General features: G+C 42.2%; 1 protein-coding gene across 1 annotated transcript in view; it reads right to left on the bottom strand.

Annotated features, from left to right (window-relative positions):
• LOC147712694 (11-beta-hydroxysteroid dehydrogenase 1-like) overlaps window positions 1–13,092 on the bottom strand; it is a 61,811-nt gene extending 48,719 nt beyond the window's left edge. The window contains exons 1-2 of the mRNA XM_086919686.1: window positions 12,693–13,092; window positions 321–506 (exon numbers count right to left, since the gene is read on the bottom strand). Coding sequence (XP_086775812.1) covers window positions 321–506; window positions 12,693–13,092 — 586 coding nt within the window. The remainder of the gene's footprint in view (window positions 1–320; window positions 507–12,692) is intronic.
• Between the last annotated feature and the right edge of the window lie 1,778 nt (window positions 13,093–14,870).

The raw sequence follows: 14,870 nt of genomic DNA on the forward strand, positions 1-14,870 counted from the left end.
GCCGGGCTGATGAGAGGTGTTACCTCGAAACCGGTCCGGTCCTCGGATGCTTGATTCCGTTCTGGGAAGGACATGGCTTTTGTAGTTCGGACTGGACTGTTCCCATGGGGCAACAGGGTCAGAGCTGATTTGCATATCGCCATTGTCTAACCCAGGGTGGTGTGGAGTGCAAAAAAACGATGGATTTGGGCCCAGATCTTTTGACTGGGGTGAATGTGTGGCATTGATCCACATTCGGTCCATCACTTGTTGTTTTTGTTCTTATCATTGACCAGCAACAGCAACTGTAAACCACAGTTCACTATTATATACAAACTCACCTGCCACTGATGAAACGACGATGATGCTGCCACCACTTTCCTTCAACTGTGGCAATGCTGTGACAGTCATAGTGGCATAGCTCAGAAGATTGATCTCCAGCAGTTTTCGAACGTGGTCAACATTCCCATCAAAATAGTTGAAGTAAGTATGTCCAATGTGATTCAAAATCAGGAAATCTAACCCCCCTGCAAGGAAAGATATCGAGCATATGCAGTTTAGATATTCCCAAAAATTAGATTATCTACACGCACCGCAACAGAAGCAGTCAAGGAGTACCCTTCTTACCGTAACCACGCTGGAATTGACAGTTGGTTCAGTACTACATCTGAAACCCATTTAATAACCACGTTCACTGTAGTTCACAGACTTTCGACTGTAAGAAGACATTATGGGTCTGAGTCACAAAAGTAACTTACAAGTTTGAGTAGGTTTACTAATTTTTGGTATTCAGAAACCGCACTTTTGTAGTAAATGACAGTTTTGTCATAACTTACACTATTATAGTATGTCCTGCACTGCACAGAGCCAATGACTGGTACTTAATATAAAACCACATAGAAAATAATGTTAAATTAAATTAGTTAAAATTGCAAAAAAACTAATAAATATAAAGAATTGCTAATAAAAATATAAAAAATAGTACATATTTATTAGTTAATTATAAAATATGTATAATTAAATAATAAATATGTCGTACATATTTATTATTCAACCATACATATTAAGTATGTATAATTAAATTATACATATGTACTACATATCTATTATTTAATTAGACATATTTTACAATTAAATTATAAGGTTTTTAAATAAAACCCCCATATGAAATAAAGGTAAATTAACACAAATTCTTTAAAATAGCAAAATTAAATATAAATTTAGGTTTAAAAATATATAAAAAATAGTTCTTATTTATTATTGAATAATAAAATATTTTATAACTAAATATTTCCAAGTTGGTGGAGCATTTTGGGACCCCTCCCTTTTTCTTGCTCCATGCTTGGCTTATCACCCCAAAACTTCCAGTAAGGAGCTGAGGTGCATAAGACTTTTTTGGGGAAAGTGTTGCACAGATTTGTCAATCGGCACCAAAGTTATATGCAAGAGATTTTTTTTTATTGTGTATGGAAATGTGATTCTAACTATAACTACACACCACTATTTATTTATTTAAGTAGAGTGCGGAATCGCCTCCGCGAGTAGTGGCACCCATCACGAAAGTGGGCAGCGCGTCTTTGGCGACTTTGGCGACCTGGGAAAGTCGCCAAAGACGCGCTGCTCACTTTCGTGATGGGTGCCACTACTCGCGGAGGCGATTCCGCACTCTACTTAAATAAATAAATAAATAGTGTGTGTGGATTGTTGGTATGACCAAGCATATGAGGGTTAGATACTTTCTTTTCCTGTAACCTTCTTGTAAGGTTGTTTTTGGGTGACTGAGCGATTATCCTTTCCCCTTTATTTTCTCATTTCACAGACTATGGATTGTGTGTTGATCAAGGTATCTCTCTGTATTGGAAGGATCACATTCCACAGATACCGGAGGTAGGATCAGAGTGTACAACACTGGTCTGAATGATAATGGGCCATATGTGATCTACATTAATCAGGTTTGAGATTAATTGCACATACATGTAGAGGGTTTGTTTTATGCCACATGTGCCCGCCTACGAAAATGAGTCAAAAGAGACCCCTCTTGTTCTAGTTCACCCCTCAAGACGCACTGGGCACGCCGACTATGGCGTCCACCTAGAGGTACATCACACATACCTTGCTGTGTTTCTATCTAGGACCCTAATTCGATATTCCCAATTTATGGCCTTATGTGGTTATAATTAATAATATCCTTATAGAGGCATAAGAATCATATCCATATTCAGTAATAGCCCATGCATTCCAAAGCACAGCACAGCTACTCCCATCGACTCCTAGAAAGCACAACGCGTTCTTTAAACCAACCAAGCCTCCAGCAGCCTGGGAAATCCCCCCTGCTTTTGTTTTGATTTGAACAAGAACTCCTGGAGTCCAGAAAGAACTGTTAGTTCTTAGTGACGTCTTATGTCCAACCTTACGTCAAACCCGGCACCTTCCAGGTATAAATATACCAACAGTTGCCTTAAGCAAACACACAGTGGTTTGGAGCAGAGCGGCTATCTACTTGCCCGAGAGCCCAGCTGATGCGCGAGCCCACGGAAGCCGTCCCTCCCCTTTGACGCGCTGGAGAATCTGCTTTTTCTCACGCCAAGAAAATCCAGCTCCGGTTCCAGAGTCACCCTTGCGGGTTGCTGGGAGATGGAGTCCTGAAGAAAGAGATACCAGACCTCCCACATTCTATTACCAAGGTACGGAGCGGACTAAACCCTTAAGAGAATTCTTGATTCAGATTCTTGACAAAACCAACTTAACTTAAACTGCTACTTACTAGGCGTAGTTAAAAGCACCAGTTGAGTACGTTAGGCAATGTTTTTATGTATGTATATATTTTATCCATTTTAAAGTATCATATGGCTAAGAAACCATATCATTGCTTTTACAGTATTATTTCATAATACTACTTTTACTGTACGCACTTTACTTTATGATAAGTATTGCAATTGTGGCAATTCATTTCTCTTGCATGAGAAAGAAGACTGCTCAATAAAATACCACCTTTGATTGAAAACGCCCGTCTCTCTATTTCTCTGCACTCTGGTGAAACTAAGTATGCACGGTTGACTGAGTGAAGTAGCTGCCTATTGTTTTCACACTACTCTAGAGACACACTCTTTTCCGAGGGAGCAAAGTTGTCATGTTTGTATGGTTGTCAGAAGCTAATCCCTTCTTGTCTAAATCCGGAGAGTTAACTCTTTCCTGAATATTCAAGAAAGTTTCTAGTGACCTCTGAGCTAGCTGGCAAAACTAATTAAGTCTAATATAGTCAGTAGAGACCTAGTCGACCTCAGTCCTACGTCTACACTGCTGTTTATATTATTCCAATACGCAGAGCCTATTGGGAATATAGGAACTACACTACATGGCACCCAATGTTTGATAAGGTGATAATCTAACGCAAGAAACTAGAGTAACTCAGTCATGCTTTTTCACACAGAACCCTTTTCCCGTAAAAACTCCAAAAGACGTCTGGAGTGGGTGAAAGGTTTATATCCGCCGGAACTTAGTAGGAAGAGATTCCCATGTATTAGTTTTTGGTTTAGTCAACGTTGAAGGATACGGTGTTCCAAAATATTGTGCACCTAATCTTTGTTTCCTAGAAACTTGGCCTGCAACAAAGAGCTTTCTGTCAGTAAAAATGGTGGAAAGTGACGATGAAGCAGAAAGAGCTAGAATAGCGGCTCAGCTCGTAGAGGATGACACAACCATCCAAGACAATGACCCGAATGCTATAATCATTCCGGTAAATGTAAGAAGAACTATAACTCTTAAACTTATAGAGAATGGACTATCACCAAGAGGTGGTACAGTCATGGATCCATTTTCCAGCAGCACACGCTGTAACAAAATAATTCCACTATTACAAAATAGAGGAACCTCCGGATATATACACTCCTTTCGAGGACGTTGAAATCCCACTAAATTACCAAGAGCACCTGCTCTGGTTTAATGGCGCCCTAAAACATCAAAATCACATCACCAGGCACGGTCCACTAGGAAGACCAGGAGCAACGTGACCGGTTCCAGCCAGCTACACACCACATCCAGACATTGATAAAATGTCAGACCAGGAACTTTTAGTTCATCTAAAACTATTAATTAAAATACACAGACAATTGGTCCAATATGTCATGCGGACTTCAACAGTCCAACCCACAATTATTATTCCACAGCCGACCCCTCATCAGGGGAACACAAACAAAATTACACCACAGAACATACAATCATGTCTTGATAAAGTACCCACAAAACGGGAACAAATTCCATTCTGGTTAGCACAGAAAATTACTCAAATAGAGGCAGTATTTCCAGATACTACTCCTACTGAGATTGGCTATAAAAGAACTCCGTCTTTCAGGTGCAATGGGGCCTGATGAGCTCCCTATATCTGTCCTGAAGCAGGACCCAGCTTCCTGGAGTAAAATATTGTTCATCATATTTAGATTTTGTTTCCTAAATAAATCCGTCTCCTCATCCTGGAAAGGGAGCATTTTGGTGCCATTGTTCAAGAAGGGAGATAGGAACGAACCTAAGAATTATCGACAAATCGCCCTTCTCGATGCAATTGGTAACATTTTCTCCAAATGTCTCCTATATATGATAAATGACTGGGTCGAGAGGAATCATATTTTACCTTTAGAACAGACAGGTTTTCGCAAGGGCCATGGCACATTGGACAACCTCACTGCACTGCAGATAATCTCTGATAAATATGTTAGGGTTCGAGGAGGACGAGTATATGCGGCATTTATAGATTTCTCCATAGCGTTCGACAAAGTGGATTGGCCGTTGCTGTGGAGAAAACTAGCGGCTCTAGGTATGCCTCCTCTCCTGTTAGATTTGGTTAAGGCCCTTTATTCGGATACTTGGTGCCAAGTCCTGCAAGGGGGGAAAGGGAGTTTTACCAAATTATTCTGACTATCAATGGATTAAAACAAGGTTGTCTTTTGGCGCCTCTGCTCTTCTCCTTATACATCTCAGATCTCCCTATGGCCCTATCTGCTTGTGAAGGTATCGCTCCGTCATTAGGGGGAACTCCAATTTCCTGTCTGTTATATGCGGACGATCTTCTTATATTGGACCTCACGCCCAAGGGGTTAAATAATCATCTACATGCCCTACACCATTTTGCAGAACTTCATTATTTAAAGATAAATACGGCCAAAAGTCAAATTATGAGTATTTCTGGGAGGAAAAAAAACAAAATATGAGAACTTTGGTTGGTCCGTAGGGGGTCATGAACTGGAGGTGGTTAAATCTTATGTCTTCCTGTGGAAAATAATATCGGATAACCTAAGCGACAAGGCCCACATCGATAACAACTCCCGGAAGGCCCTGTACCAGGGTAAAAGTTTGAGTGCATTGTACTCTGCCACTGGGAGAAGACATTTTTCACATATGCTAGAGGTTTTCAGGGCAAAAATCCAGTCATCCCTTCTGTACGGTATTGAAATAGTTTATATAGGGCAATGGGGTTTTTTACATGTTGCAGAAGGAAAAATGTTACGGTTTTTAGCCTCCACTAACACTGCCTGCACAGTGGCATCCCTGAGACTTGAGTTTGGCATCCGTAGTAGTTGGATGCCGGGCTTGGCAGGGCTGGTGCGTTGGGCAACCAGCCTGGCCAGAGGGGATGTGGGTACCTTGAGATATTTAATGAAGTCAGAATTGTTGGGCACTTTAAGGGAGTTCTCCTCTATTGTAAAAAATTTCAGGAAAGCGGTTGTACTTCTGCAATTGGAGGAGAGCACTCTTTTCACTGTCTGCTGTACAGTTAAAATCACTTTTGAAACAGGCCTCGTGGGATCTCAGCTTTAGGCTGGACAGGGAATCTATACTTGCAAAGAAAAAAGTATCCCCCCTTACGGATACGTGCGTATTAAAAACGTATGCAACCCTATGTCGCCTGGAATATACCCCATGGCATACGGCGTTTCTGGCTTCTCTTGAGGCAGGATCTACTCCCTCTTAATAAGCTTATGGCTAAGTGGTATGGTTGCTCTGCAACTTGCAATTTTTGTAATTTGTCAATTCAGGACTTCATACATGTTCTTTTTATATGTCCTGCACTTCGTTTATTTCGTCGTTAGTGGTTTAGACACATTTGTTTGAAATTGAATATCCTTACAGCCAATTCTTTTTTATGTGCTTTATATAATCCTCCTAATGAAATGTTTTGCTTCAGCATTTTTTATTTTTTTAAATGTTTCTTAGATATCTATTAGAAGGTTTTTATCCAACTGTGTTGTGCTGATTACTTAGGATTTTGGTAAAAACTTGTTAATGTTTGTTGTATTTGTATGCGCACTTTGTATCATATATTTTCTTTTTTATGTGGACCTCTTTGGAGATCCAAAACATAATAAACAAACTTGAAACTCATGCTCCTACTGAGAAACACAGAATTCTGACTATCGGTCTATCAATGGGGATCGCACCACATGTGGAAGACTGACACTTGGGGCACAGTCTTTGCTTCAATATACACAAAAACACATGGTGTTCCGTCTATGGCGGTTATACCAGATGTACTAAGACAGATTCAAAATGAATACGGTCCAGAACCTGCTTTAACTCTGGGTATGAAATTATTGAAAGACTTCAAGCAGGTCTCGGCTATATTATTAGCCAACATAATAGGAGAAGCAGCATCTGTGGCGATCCGCCAGAAATTGAAGGAGACATATATAGTAGACCAACCATTTGAACTTGCCACAATCATAGAAGAATCCTATGAAGAACTAGGAAGAGATAGTTTGGGTGGGAAACCAGTAAAACCCCAACTAACTGAAAATCCTGAAAAAACCTTTATTAAAAATAATCTGAATACTCCAAAACGGAGTTGGGATGGTAATAAACAGTCCACTCCCAGGGAAAAACGATTCCAGTCCAGAGGAAGGTCTCCCCAATGGAGAGAAAAATCTCCCCAAAGGGAGCCCTCTGAGAAAAGATACAACCTTAGAAATAGGGATAATTTGAAAAAACCTGATAGATATCAAGATGTTCATACACGTCCCTCTTGATCTTTGCAGACTTCCTCACAGAAATCGGAAAGAAGAAGACGGTCAGAACACAGAGAAGAGCACGTCAAGACCAAAGACAAGGAACTTGCTCATCAAAGTAAAAAATTACAATATCCAAGAAAGAAGGTAGCTAGTATTAAAATTAAACATGCTGAGGATACTGAGGACACAACTGAGAAACGGAGAGTGGGCCCAGACAATGCTAGACAGCGCAGCAGAAGTGACCATAGCTCGCAAGATCGTGATGAATCTTCTGGAGACAGTGGACACGAATGAATACATTCAGGTGGAAACTGCAGACACCAGGGTTAGCAAACCTCATAAATTATATATACGAAATAACATTGCATATAGAGGGGGACAAGACAAGGAAAGTAAGGGTTCTCTTTTGGGATAACCATTCGAAAGGCTATGACATCCTGTTAGCTGAAAAAGACTGGCCACCAGAGTTTGTCAGGGAGTGCCCTCATGGCGAAGAAATGATTATGCCTGCCTTCTCTAATCATATACCAAGTCATAAAAAATATACACTTGCAACAAAATGGGCAGTAGCCCAAGCTCTTGCATTATATAAAAATCATGTAGGATGGGATGAGGATTCGCCTCACCACAAAATCCAGTTAAAAAATCAGCCCACTGCACAAAGGCAGTACCCAGTTAAACAAGAAGCTAAAAAGCAGGTCAAGGCGATCTTACATCAACTTGAATATCAAGGGGTGATTGAAGCATGCACCTCACAAATGAACAATCCTTTGTTTCCTGTCTCCAAGCCAGACGATTCATATCGTCTAGTTTTGGACTACAGACACCTTAACTCCTGTTGTAAAACATTTGCAGTACAAAACTCACACAATGCAGCACTAATGAATAACATCGTACGCAAAAAATATAAAACAACATTAGATATCTCTAATGGATTCTTCTGTCAAAACATTGCACCTGAAAGCAGGTATTTGACCGCTTTCTCAATAATGGGGTCACAAAAACAATTTTGCCGACTCCCACAGGGATTCAAGAATAGCCCAGGATTATTCTCAGCAAGGGTAACAGAGTTACTTCAAATATATGACGATGAGGCATTATCCTATGTCGATGACATCTATCTCACAGATGATGACCTGGAGACTCACTTAAAAAGAGTGAACACCATAATACTTGGGTTCGCATCAGAGTGTTACAAATTCAACTTTAAAAAGTCACGAATTGCCCATCTAACTGTCCTGTTTCTAGGATAAGAATTATCAAGTGAAGGCAAGAGCCTAGCTGACAATTTCTTTGAGAAATGTGCTGTACTCCAAGCACCAAAACGCTGAAGAATTTACAATCAATACTAGGTTTCCTGAATTTCGGAAGAACATACATTCTAAATTATGCAGAGAGGCTAAAACCTCTCTATGAATTAATAAAACCAGATTTCAAACCAATCAATTGGACTCAGAAACACACAGAGATATTGAGATCATTGCAAACAGACATGTTAGCTAAAACAAAATTATAAACTCGCGAAAACATACGCAACCTTGTAATCCGAGTCCTCCCAGGAAGACGCGGATTCACATACCTGACCTCCAATGAGGGAGAAACGGTACCTATTGCTTACAAATCACATTTGTACACTCAAGCTGAAATAAAATTCAGTTCTACTGAAAAATTCTGACTGTGGTTCAAACTGCTGTAGCAAAAGAAAGAGCCCTAGCACAAGGTAAACTAATAATAATCGTTACACCAGTACCTGCCTTAGAAGCAGTAACAAAAGCAAGCATTCCAAATGCTAAAGCATTACATCAGAGATGGATACAATGGGTTAATTCTCTTGCTGCAACAGACGTAGTATACGAATTTGATCCTAATTTAAAAACACAAGAATTTCTCCAATATGAATATGAATGTCCTCTGCAGACTGAAATCCTGCCTCTGGAACATTACGGTTGTATAATATATACAGACGGATCAGCACAACCCGCAGTTGGGGGTAAACAAGCATATAGTGCTGCATGCGCGAACGTTAAAGGTCGTTGGCACGAAGGGAAATTTAGACCAATGGTCACTAAAACTCAATCTCTAGGAGATTGTACAGCTCAGCGAGCTGAACTACTAGCATTTAAGATGGTGCTTGAAAATACAGATCGCGAATTCCCCACACTAATAGTGTGCGATTCATATTACTGCGTTCAGTCTTATAATGAATACTTGCAGAACTGGGTTCAAAATGGCTTCAAAGATGCAAAAGGTGGCACAATCAAGCATAAAACGCTTTGGGAACAAGTAGTTCTTTTACAGAAAGAACTACAAAAGACTCACGTGATACATACACTGAGTCATCAACGTGATGGCGTTCACGTTGCGGGTAATTCATTGGCTGATGAAGCCGCGAAGGTAGCTGTGCAAACGGCTTCCGTAGCTGCTATCACCCGGTCAAAAACAAAAATAGATATCGATATACTGCAAGCTGTCAGTGCTTCAGTAAAAGATGACAGAAAAACGCTCCCGAAAGGCTTTCCAGTAAAGTTCTCATACATAACTGATGCGAACAATGTTCCATTTGCTCGAATCCCTGGAGTGGGGGATAGAGAAATTCCAAATATGGAACACAGATTAGGACTTATTTCAGCGGCACACGAAGGGCTAGCTTCTGCACATGCTGGTATTTCCGCCACCACATCATTATTAAAACAGAGATATTGGTGGCTGGGATGAGAAATCAAACTAAGAACTATGTTCTAGAATGCAAAATATGCCAAAGAATGAAAGTATCAACAGTAAAACGACCAGCACAGACGCCCCTTGTAATCTCAGATAAACCATTAGCATGTGTTTACCTGAACCACTGTGGTCCCTTACAAAGGGATGGCAACTATAAATATATCATGGTCGCAGTGGATTCCTGTACGAGATTCATTTGGATGTGGCCCCAGCACTCGGCTGACGCGAATTCCCCACACTAATAGTGTGCGATTCATATTACTGCGTTCAGTCTTATAATGAATACTTGCAGAACTGGGTTCAAAATGGCTTCAAAGATGCAAAAGGTGGCACAATCAAACATAAAACGCTTTGGGAACAAGTAGTTCTTTTACAGAAAGAACTACAAAAGACTCACGTGATACATACACTGAGTCATCAACGTGATGGCGTTCACGTTGCGGGTAATTCATTGGCTGATGAAGCCGCGAAGGTAGCTGTGCAAACGGCTTCCGTAGCTGCTATCACCCGGTCAAAAACAAAAATAGATATCGATATACTGCAAGCTGTCAGTGCTTCAGTAAAAGATGACAGAAAAACGGTCCCGAAAGGCTTTCCAGTAGAGTTCTCATACATAACTGATGCGAACAATGTTCCATTTGCTCGAATCCCTGGAGTGGGGGATAGAGAAATTCCAAATATGGAACACAGATTAGGACTTATTTCAGCGGCACACGAAGGGCTAGCTTCTGCACATGCTGGTATTTCCGCCACCACATCATTATTAAAACAGAGATATTGGTGGCTGGGATGAGAAATCAAACTAAGAACTATGTTCTAGAATGCAAAATATGCCAAAGAATGAAAGTATCAACAGTAAAACGACCAGCACAGACGCCCCTTGTAATCTCAGATAAACCATTAGCATGTGTTTACCTGAACCACTGTGGTCCCTTACAAAGGGATGGCAACTATAAATATATCATGGTCGCAGTGGATTCCTGTACGAGATTCATTTGGATGTGGCCCCAGCACTCGGCTGACGCCAGAACGGTTATAAAAGATTTGCGAGTCTTTATCGGCACATACGCAATTGGCATGCTACATTCTGATCAGGGTCCTTCGTTTAGCTCTCGAGCTTACAAAGAGGCCATGAACAGCATGGGCATTGCATTGCGGTACTCTTCTCCCTTCCATCCTGAGGGAAATGCGGTAGTGGAAAGAAAAAACCGGGACATAAAGCAATCTATAACGGTGAGGGTATTAGGTTCGGGTGATGGGTGGGTCAAACATTTAACAAGTGTCCGACGTAGTCTTAATAATCTGCCAAGAAATTCTCTAAAAGGCCTCACTCCCTACGAACTATTGTTTGGTACTAGAATGCACATTCAGGATCTTGATTGTCACACTTCAGTGGTAGAAGAAAAATCCTTTGATATCAAAGACCATTTGGCTGTTTTACAGGATTTAAATGAAACAAGAATAAGCCTGAGTAACAAAGTTGAAACAACAGCCGACAACCACTGAAGAAAAACCATCTGTCCCAGCAAGACCTGTCTGGATTCTAAAGATTGGGGATCTGGTCAGAGAGAAGATCGCGGTGAAGAAGGAATTTGGGCCTTCTTACAGAAAAGCTGTACCTGTCTTAGCTGTCAGCGGAACGAGATCATTTGTACTACTGCCCCTTGCTGGTAAAAAGGAGAACCAAGTTGTATCCATCGAACTGGTAAAACCACAATCATGTGGCCAATAATAAGTAATAGGCCCAAGAAATAGCAGAATACCGAAATTTGCTACAATCCAAGAGGCTCATACTGAGAGACTAATCAGATTTGATAAACCTGCAGTGAATAAAAAAGGACTATACAATAATGCCATGGAACTTGTGCCTCTTGAAACCCAAATTGCAACAGTTCGTCAAGAAACACCAGTCTACAATGATGTAGCCTCTGACTATGCTAATGAAACAAAGAAAAATGCAAAAACAAATGAAAATCCGGAAATAATTCCAATAATTGACAGAACTGCATCTGGCTACTTCATCAACTTCGACAACTTTTCTGAAGATCCAAGCGAGCATGAAGAAACGCCTGCAACAAAAACTTTCAAAGACGAAGTAATTGAACTTTCTCTCCAAATAAAAGAAACATATCTGATTTCACCATGGATTGAATTTTGGATTGTGTTAGGTGTACTTACTCTCCTGCTTTGGCTCATCATGGTTCTATGTTTGGGAAAATTCATTGATGGAAAATATAGTACAATGGACACAGCAAGTCAGAACATCAACTTGGTCCTAAAGCCTCACACATCCTCCCACATCGAGAAAAGAGAACTGTCATCAGTAAACATCTCAGCCAATCCAATACCCGGTGGGGTAGCATGGGACAGAACTGATTTTGACATTTTTGGCCCGGTTGAGCTCTAAGTATCCACACCAGTTCAAGGTTTCATTAAGTGACTTTGTGACACCAAGTACTTTCTCTGATGATTGGGACTTTGAAAACATTAATAATATGATGTCAGATTTAGTAATGAAATGAATGAAATGAAATGAAATGGAAAGGGGATTTGTATAGCGCGGCTGCTGCCCAAGGGCGTCCAAGCGCTGAATAGAGGGCGTAGTACTCTGAGGGGGGATGGGGTGCTTAGTTTCTGAAAAGGAAGGTTTTTAGTTCTTTGCGGAACGAAGAGAGGATCTGATTAGATCTTAGAGAGGGGGGAAGGGAGTTCCAAAGCTTGGCAGCGTTGAGCTAGAAGGACCTGCCTCCTGCCCTGGATCTTTTGATTCGGGGAACTGTAGCAGGCAGGCGTTTGATGAACAAAGTTGTTTACCGGGGCAGTAGGGGGTGAGAAGGGAGTGGCTGATCTGGGGGCCAACTCTATAGAAGGCTTGGTGGGAGATACAGAGGGCCTTGAATTTTATTCTTTCCCTGACAGGGAGCCAGTGGAGAGATCGAATCCCTGCCTTAACTGATTCTCTGTGGGGTATCTGGAGTAGGGTCCGGGCTGCACAATTCTGGGTCCGTTGAAGCTTTTCTAATACGTATTCTGGTGCTCCCAAGTAGAGGGCATTGTTGAAATCAAGCAGAGATTGAATGAGGCCCTGAATGACGATTTGTTTGGCTTCAAGGGGTAGGATAGGGAGGATTTTTTCCAGCATCCGGATTAACCCAAAGCAGATTGCTGATGTCTTAGTTGCCTGAGTTTTAAGAGTCAGGGATTTATCAAGCCAGACTCCTAAGCTCTTGATGTCCTCCTTCGGAGATGGGGGTGGGCCCAAGCTGGAGGGCCATAGCTGGGTGATGGTGGTGGGGGAGGGGGGACCGAGGAGCTGGATCTCGGTTTTATCCCCATTCAGCTTTAGAGAAGATGCCGTCATCCAGCTTTTTATCTCTTCCATGCAGGATGCCATGTTGACTTGCGGGAGCCTGCTGTTTTTCTGTGCCAGGGAGACCACGAGCTGGGTATCGTCCGCATATGATATGATCTTGACACCATATTGACGAACGATCCCAGCCAGCGGTCTCATGTACACATTGAACAGCGTGGGGCTTAGGGAAGAGCCCTGGGGGCACCCCGCAACTCAGAGGTTTGCTGGTGGAGCAGGAGTCACCATCGAAGACCTGGAAGGTCCTTCCGCTCAAGAAAGATCTTAACCATGCAAGAGCATTTCCAGAGATTTCAAGATTGAGCAGTCGATGCAATAGAGTTTTGTGGCATACCGTGTCAAACGCGGCACTGAGGTCGAGGAGGACCACTGCCACTGATCCCCCTCTATCTAAGATCTTTCTCGATTCTTCCACCACGGCTAGAAGAGCTGTTTCCGTGCTATGTTTTGAGCGGAATCCTGTTTGGGTGACATACAGTAGGAGGTTTTCTTCGAGGTGTTTTGTTAGGTGGAGATTAACATGCTTCTCCAGTATTTTACTTGCCCAGGGTAACAGAGAGATGGGACGATAGTTGTTAGAGTCGTTCACGTTGAGATTGGGTTTTTTGAAAAGCGCTTTCACCATCGCCTGTTTCCATATGGGAGGTACGACTCCCTTTTCCAAGGAGCAGTTCAATAGCTCTAAGAGGGTGGGGAGAATGGTTTGGCTGGCCATGGTCTTCTTAAGGGGGGGTGCTGGGTCAGAGGGAGAGCCAGACTATCTGTAGTGCGAGAGTTTGAAGCGATTCCAGGTCTAATGGTGGGACGTTGCTCATGGTTACTAGGCGCGTAAGTGCTGTATCTGTTGAGAGCTGAGGCTCATTGATGTTTGGGTCGGGAGCGGAGGTGGTGATGGAAGAGTATATCTTATTGATTTTTTGGTGGAAGAAGTCAGCTAGATCATTGCAGCGGCCGATAGGGTTATCGGCTGGCACTGCAGAGGGGGACATTTTGGAAAGGGTTTTGACGATTTGATAAATTTCTCTGGGCTTGGATCTGGTGGAGAGGATTTTTCCTCTGTAGTAAGTGGATTGGGCTATAGTGATCCCAAGTTTGTATGCCTTTATGGCTTCCTTGTATCTGGTTTTGTCAGTGGTAGTGTATTCAAGGCGCCATTTCCTTTCCATCCTTCTGCACTGACGTTTAAGTTCCCTGAGTTCTTCTGAGTACCAAGGGGCCGTTTCTTGAGCTCTTTTTAATACTGTTTTCCTGATGGGAAGACCGGTGTCAAGGGAATCCTCGATCCATTCATTAAAGATCCCACTATCCAGTAGGGGGTCCTGGGTTAATGAGGCTGTTAGTTGGTTGTCCCACTGCTCTAGAGGGAGTTTTGACCAGTTCCTCCTTGTACGTGAGGAGGGGATATTAGGAGTATTTTTGTGGGTGGACCAGGTGAGGGGGATGAGAAAGTGGTCTGTCCACGGGAGGTGTGTGATGGACCCAACTGAGAGGTTGGGACAGTTACTAAAGACAGGGTCAAGCAGATGACCTTTGTTGTGGGTGGGGGTCTTAATTAGTTGCTCCAGTTGGATGGCGGCCAGGCTGGAGACTAGCTCATTGGCAGTGTTGTCAGACCGGTCGTCAAAGTGCAAGTTAAAGTCGCCAAGTATAGTGAAATTGGAGAAGGACTTGGTGGAAACCGCCGCTTGCGAAGGTAGTGCCATGTGAAAGTTGTCCAGAGGTCCTGGGGGGCGGTACAGGAGTACTCCTGTTAGGCTATCATTAGGGGTGAATTTAAGGCAGAAGGACATACTTCGCAGTCC

This window comes from Lissotriton vulgaris, chromosome 5, assembly GCF_964263255.1.
Source record: "Lissotriton vulgaris chromosome 5, aLisVul1.2, whole genome shotgun sequence".
Lineage (NCBI taxonomy): Eukaryota > Metazoa > Chordata > Amphibia > Caudata > Salamandridae > Lissotriton > Lissotriton vulgaris.